The sequence below is a fragment of the Eleginops maclovinus genome, chromosome 2 (genome assembly GCF_036324505.1).
Source record: "Eleginops maclovinus isolate JMC-PN-2008 ecotype Puerto Natales chromosome 2, JC_Emac_rtc_rv5, whole genome shotgun sequence".
NCBI lineage: Eukaryota > Metazoa > Chordata > Actinopteri > Perciformes > Eleginopidae > Eleginops > Eleginops maclovinus.
Genome location: NC_086350.1, coordinates 16,392,148 through 16,398,598, shown reverse-complemented (window position 1 = coordinate 16,398,598; position 6,451 = coordinate 16,392,148). Strand labels below are relative to the sequence as shown.

At 49.0% G+C, this 6,451-nt stretch overlaps 1 protein-coding gene across 1 annotated transcript; it reads right to left on the bottom strand.

Annotated features, from left to right (window-relative positions):
* Positions 1–208: 208 nt before the first annotated feature.
* Positions 209–6,192, bottom strand: LOC134880024 (uncharacterized). Its single transcript, XM_063906693.1, has 3 exons — positions 5,953–6,192; positions 562–5,712; positions 209–321 (listed from the first exon to the last, which is right to left on the bottom strand). The coding sequence occupies exon 2, from the start codon at positions 5,515–5,517 to the stop codon at positions 871–873; it is 4,647 nt and encodes a 1,548-aa protein (XP_063762763.1). The 5' UTR covers positions 5,518–5,712; positions 5,953–6,192; the 3' UTR covers positions 209–321; positions 562–870.
* Positions 6,193–6,451: the final 259 nt, after the last annotated feature.

The following is a 6,451-nucleotide window of genomic DNA, read 5'->3' as shown; positions in this document are numbered from 1 at the left end:
GTTGATATTGCCGAGGGGAAGGAGGTAGATGATGAAGAGGAAGGGCCCCAGGACAGAGCCCTGGGGCACACGTGAAGTGACGGCGGAGCGGATGGATTTAAAGGATTTGAGTTGAATGAACTGAGTGCGGCCAGAGAGGTAAGATGTGAACCAGTCTAATGGAGTGTGGGTGATGCCAATGGAAGATAGCCTGTTGAGGAGGGTTGTTCTGCCCTCACTAAAGAGTTCCCCTTCTTCAATTAGACAGACAGATGACTCCCATCACACACCGGTCAGATTTGGTAGATTTATTCAAACTGACAGCATGTAAAAGGTGTAAAACTAAAATGAAGAAAGAAAGAAAATACACAATCAGCATAAAATATGTAATAACTAAGATATCAGATACACATCCCCAAAGATAAGGCCTACAACAAGCCTAGAAAGTTACTACAGTGACTAGCTGGATATATGAAACCGCATGTCAAACATTAATTGCTCTTACTTCGCTGAAATTACAAAAATATGCAGAAATAAACACATCAAGTAATTACACTAACAATATCCTGCAAAGATACTCACAGACGATGCTCCTATAAAGTGAATTCAAAAGAGGATGGAATAAGATGTAGCTGCTGCTCACACTACCATGCCAAAACTGGTCTGATAAACAAAGCATTCCAGGTGACTTCCTGTAAGTGTCACATGACTATCATGAATTTCAATATGACTGCCCAAATGTTAAACCCAACCCCAAAGCAAAGACACCACCTAGTGGCAGGAGTAGGAAATGCACATTAATTACTTGTAAAATAAACCCAGTCCAGCACACTCCCCGCCTGGTATCTAAAAAGATGCCACCTTTAACAAGGGGAGCTAAGAACGGTAACTCTAGTCAGTCTCTGGGGAGAGGAGTAGGACGACCTCTGAGACAGGTCGCAGAAAGGTCTTGCTTGACCCATCCCTCGCAGTCTTGATCTCCACCTTTCTTACCCTCCCGTCGGTGCCGGGGAAGGTCTTGACGATGACGCCCATGGGCCAGTCGTTTCTCTGCAACTGGTCGTTTTTCAGGAGGATGACGTCACCTTCTTTCAGATTGCGTTTCTCTTTTTCCCACTTCCTGCGTTTCTGCAGGGTGGGGAGGTACTCTGTCCTCCATCGATGCCAAAAGGTGTTGGCGAGGCTTTGGACCTGCCTCCACTGCTTGCCGTAGAGGTCCTTCTCGTCAAATTCACCCTTGGGAGGAGGAAGGGCACTGACCTTCTGTGTGAGAAGTGTCGCTGGTGTCAACAGGAATGGTGGTCCGCACAGCCATGAGGTGTGAGTTAGGCTGCCTGCTGGGACTGATCGTGAGCCGTGGTCTGCAGGGTTTTGGCTGGAGGGCACGTGCTTCCATTGTTTAGGGCTTGTTGACCTCCTGATGCGCTGCACCCTGTTGCTCACGTAGACGTAGAATCGTCTTGACTCATTGTGAATGTAGCCTAGGACCACCTTGCTGTCTGAGTAGAAGGTCACAGCGTCAAAGATGGTGTCCATCTCATCCACAATCACGTCTGCAATCTCTACAGCCAGGACCGCAGCGCACAGCTCGAGCCTTGGAATTGTCGTTTCTGGACGTGGAGCAAGCTTTGCCTTGCCAAACATGAAGCCAACCTCAACATTACTGCTTGCATCGGTTGTTCTCACGTAGGCGACAGCAGCTATAGCAATGGTGGAAGCGTCACAGAATACACACAGCTCCTTACTGCATGCTTGACGGAGAGAGATGGAGGTGTATTGGCGCGGAATCTTGAGCTGTTCAAGCTCCTTCAGAGAGTCCCTCCACAGCTTCCATTCTCTGTACTTTTCCTCAGGGAGAGGGGCGTCCCAGTCGCATGACTCTGTGGTGAGCTCCCTCAGTATGGACCTTCCTTGAACGCTTACAGGGGCAGCGAAACCTAGTGGGTCGAACAGACTGTTAACAGTTGACAGGACCCCACGTCTTGTGTAAGGCTTCTCTGCATCAGCAACTTGGAAGGTGAATACGTCTTCCGAAACATCCCAGCTCACCCCTAAACTTCTCTGCATGGGAATGGGGTCTGTGCTGAGATCCAGATCTTTCATCCCCTTAGCCAGATCTTCAGGAGGGAAGGCTCTCATCACAGCCACCCTGTTCGACAAGATCTTGTGAAGCCGGAGGTTGGAGAGGGCCAGCATACCTTGAGTGTTGTGAAGAAGAGTGATGGCTTCCTGTTCTGAAGGGACAGACAGAAGGCCATCGTCAACATAGAAGTTTCTCTCAACGAACAGCCTCGCCTCTACGCCGTACTCCCTCTCTCCCTCTGCAGCAGCTCTTCGGAGCCCGTATGTGGCTACGGACGGTGACGGGCTATTTCCGAAGACATGTACGCACATCCTGTACTCAATGACGTCGTCATCCAGGTCATTATTGCGATGCCAGAGGAAGCGCAGAAAGTTCCGATGGTCCTCACGTACGACAAAGCAATGGAACATCTGCTGGATGTCAGTCGTCACGGCCACTGGCTCCCTTCTGAAGCGCAGCAGTACCCCGAGCAAACTGTTGTTCATGTTTGGGCCTGTGAGGAGGACTTCATTGAGGGACACCCCTTGGTGTTGTGCACTGGAGTCGAATACCACCCTCACCTGTCCAGGCTTCTGAGGGTGGTATACCCCAAAGAACGGTAGATACCAGCTCTCCTCATCTGGTGGTAAGGGTGGTGCCACTTCAGCATGTCCATTCTCGAAGAGCTTGCTCATGAACTCAGTGAAATGCTCTCTCCTCTCAGGGTGTTTCCTGAGTGTCTTGGTGACCATAGCGAGACGGGTCCTAGCCTGCTCACGGTTGTTTGGCAGACGCTGGCGTGGGCTTCGGAAGGGGAGTGGAGCCTGCCAGCTGTTGTCTTCACCCTGTTTCAGTTCCTTGTCCATAATCCTCAGGAAGGCAAGATCCTCCATAGAAGGTGCTGTCTTGTCGTCGTCCTTTGTGTGGCAGAAGATGGACTCCCCCATGAGTCGCGTTTTGTCACTTGGTAAGGACTGCCGCTCTGAGGCTGAAGGACTTTGGAACTGACAAGTGTGGTTGAGCTTTTCTTTGATTTCAATTTTGTTGAGGCAGGGACACAGAACGCTGGGACGCCCATTCTCATGAATGTAGGTTCTGTATGTGTTCACAGGTGAGGGTACGTGTGCACCGTTAATACACACATCCCCTACGATCACCCAGCCGAGGGCTAGCCGCTGGGCGAAAGGAGCGTGTGGGGGGCCATTGCGCTGTTCAAGGACCTTGTGGACCTGAATAATGTCTCTCCCTAAAAGAAGTAAGATCTCGGCCCTCGGGTCAAGGGGAGGTATCTTGGAGGTTAGGGATTTCAGGTGTGGATGGTACTTCACAGCAGCTGGCGTAGGAATCTCTGCCCTGTTATCAGGCAGTTGATCACACTCGATGAGTGTAGGCAGAGCTAGACTGGTCTTTTCATCAGCTGACTCCACTATGAACCCCCTTGCCCTGCGGCCTGCAGCCTCTGACACACCCGCACAGGTTTTGAGTGTGTAGGGAGAAGTGTTGTCAGCTATGCTGAACAGCTCAAAGAATGATGACCTGGCTAGTGACCTATTGCTCTGGTCATCTAGGATGGCGTATGCTCTTGTCTTCCTCTCGGGTTGGTTTTTAGGATACACATAGACGAGACAGATTTTGGCACAGGATTTGGTTGCCGCGCTGTCGCCACAGACCTCAGTGCTGATTGAGGTAGTGACTGAAGCCGGAGTAGATTCCTCTCCCTCCCCGCCATGCTCTTCAGAGGGGCCGCTAGCTGGCTTTGTTGTCCATGGTGCAGGGCCGGCATGAAGGGCTGCAATGTGCCTATCGCTGTTGCACTCAGAGCGCTGGATGATAGCCTTGCAGTCCTTAGCTTGGTGGGAGGTTGAGGAACAACAACGGAAGCATATGCCATTCTCCTTAAGCAAGGCCTTACGTTCGTCCAGCAGTTTGGCTCGAAAGGCTCTACACTTAGGTAGGGGGTGGGGCTTTTTGTGTATGGGACACTCTTTCTTCGGGTTGTCTGAACCCTTGGTCTCATCACCCTTGGCAGGATTGTCAACCTCTGTTTTATGCACAGCTATAGGGGTTTTAGCTGATTTTGTTGGGAATTTCTCCCACTTAGGTGGCGTGTTGCTGGGCGTGTTGCTGGGCGCTGCAGCAGCGAAGCTTGGATCATTTCTCATCTTTGCTTCTGCACGAATGAAGTCGGCGAACACTGAGAAGGGTGGGAAGATGGTGTGGTGTCTTTCTTTATACCTTGTACCTTGCACCATCCACTTCTCCTGCAGGTTGAATGGCAATTTCTCCAGGATCGGATGAATGCCTCGCGCCGTGTCCAGATAAGCCAAACCAGGCAGGAACCCATCCTCCTTGCCTGCCTGTATCTCCAGGAGAAGATCACCTAGTTCACGTAGCCGCTTGGGTTCTTTATTGGAGAACTTGGGGAACCGTTCGAGCTTGTTAAAGAGTGCTGTCTCCATGGCCTCTGGCGATCCATAAACCTCCTCTAGTCTTCTCCAGACCATGCTGAGGGCCTCACCAGGGTAGTTGATTCGAACCGACCTCACTCTCCTTGCATGCTCTGCAGATTCCGGTCCAAGCCACTTAATCAGCAGGTCAAGTTCCTCACTAGGCTTCAGACCCAGATCTTCAGTAGCGTTAGAGAAGGCGGACCTCCAGGCCCAGTAGTTTTCGGGTTTGTCATTGAACTTCGTGAGTCCAGCTGCGAGTAGCTCACGGCGAGCTAAGAACCTTGCTAGCACTGATACATTAGAAGTGGATTCTCCTCCCCGTGGATAGCTGTAATCTGCTGTATCGTGTCTGGGTGTCCATTGGTTCCTTGGTTCAGATGCTGGTTGTGGTGCAATAAATTCACTTTCTCTTTTTGGTGTGAATTGCACTGGCGGCCGTTTTGAATGAGCAGCTGTTGCAGTTGGCATTGTGGCTGTCACAGATAAACGTTGCCTCTCACTTTGCCTAGGTAGCTCATGATGTCTCTGAGAATCATCATTAGAGTTGAGGTTAACAGCTGCTGAGGGAGTAAAATCAACCTTTTTATCCTGCTCTGGATCGTCTGTGCGCTCATTAGATTTCACATAGGCATACTGTTCTTGAACATATTTCTCTGTTCTCTCAACTGAATGATAGGATGAGCCTTGGTATTCATCATGAACAGTGAGCTCCCCTAAAGCTGCCAGATCCACTGCCGATTCCCATACATTAGCTTCAGCAAAAGCGGCGTCGGCATCCTTCTCTTGCTGTATGGCTTCCAATGTGGCATCAAGACGTGTCTCCTCCACTTTCAGCTGAGCCTTTTTTACTTTAACATCAATCTCCCTTTGTGCATGTAACGTTCTCGCCCGTGCACCTTCTGCCTTTGCGCGTGCTTCCAATGCAGCCTGCAAGCTAGCTGAAGATCTCACAGAGCGCTTTGATAATTTTGATGTGCGTGAGCACTCTGACCTTGTTTCATAGTTCTTTTCTTCTCTTAATGACATCTTGATACTGGTAGATGCAGAACAGGCTGGATATCTTACTCACTGCGGTAGAAATCACTGTTGAGTCCGTCTTTTTACTGTTCTGCCCTCACTAAAGAGTTCCCCTTCTTCAATTAGACAGACAGATGACTCCCATCACACACCGGTCAGATTTGGTAGATTTATTCAAACTGACAGCATGTAAAAGGTGTAAAACTAAAATGAAGAAAGAAAGAAAATACACAATCAGCATAAAATATGTAATAACTAAGATATCAGATACACATCCCCAAAGATAAGGCCTACAACAAGCCTAGAAAGTTACTACAGTGACTAGCTGGATATATGAAACCGCATGTCAAACATTAATTGCTCTTACTTCGCTGAAATTACAAAAATATGCAGAAATAAACACATCAAGTAATTACACTAACAATATCCTGCAAAGATACTCACAGACGATGCTCCTATAAAGTGAATTCAAAAGAGGATGGAATAAGATGTAGCTGCTGCTCACACTACCATGCCAAAACTGGTCTGATAAACAAAGCATTCCAGGTGACTTCCTGTAAGTGTCACATGACTATCATGAATTTCAATATGACTGCCCAAATGTTAAACCCAACCCCAAAGCAAAGACACCACCTAGTGGCAGGAGTAGGAAATGCACATTAATTACTTGTAAAATAAACCCAGTCCAGCACAAGGGTGGTGTGACAGATGGTGTCAAAGGCTGCACTCAGGTCGAGGAGGATGAGGATGGTGAGGAGTCCAGAATCAGCTGCCATAAGGTGGGATAAGTGTGGGATAGGTGAGCATGGAGTTGGGAGGCAACAGTTTTTTCCAGGATTTTGGAGATGAAGGGTTGATTTGAGATAGGACGTAAGTTGTTGTAGTCGGAGGGGTTGGTGCCAGGTTATTTTCAGAATTGGGGATATTGCAGCAGTCTTGAAGG

Excerpts from the sequence above, each read along its gene's own strand:
- LOC134880024 (XM_063906693.1), bottom strand. The coding sequence starts at position 5,517 with ATGTCATTAAGAGAAGAAAAGAACTATGAAACAAGGTCAGAGTGCTCA.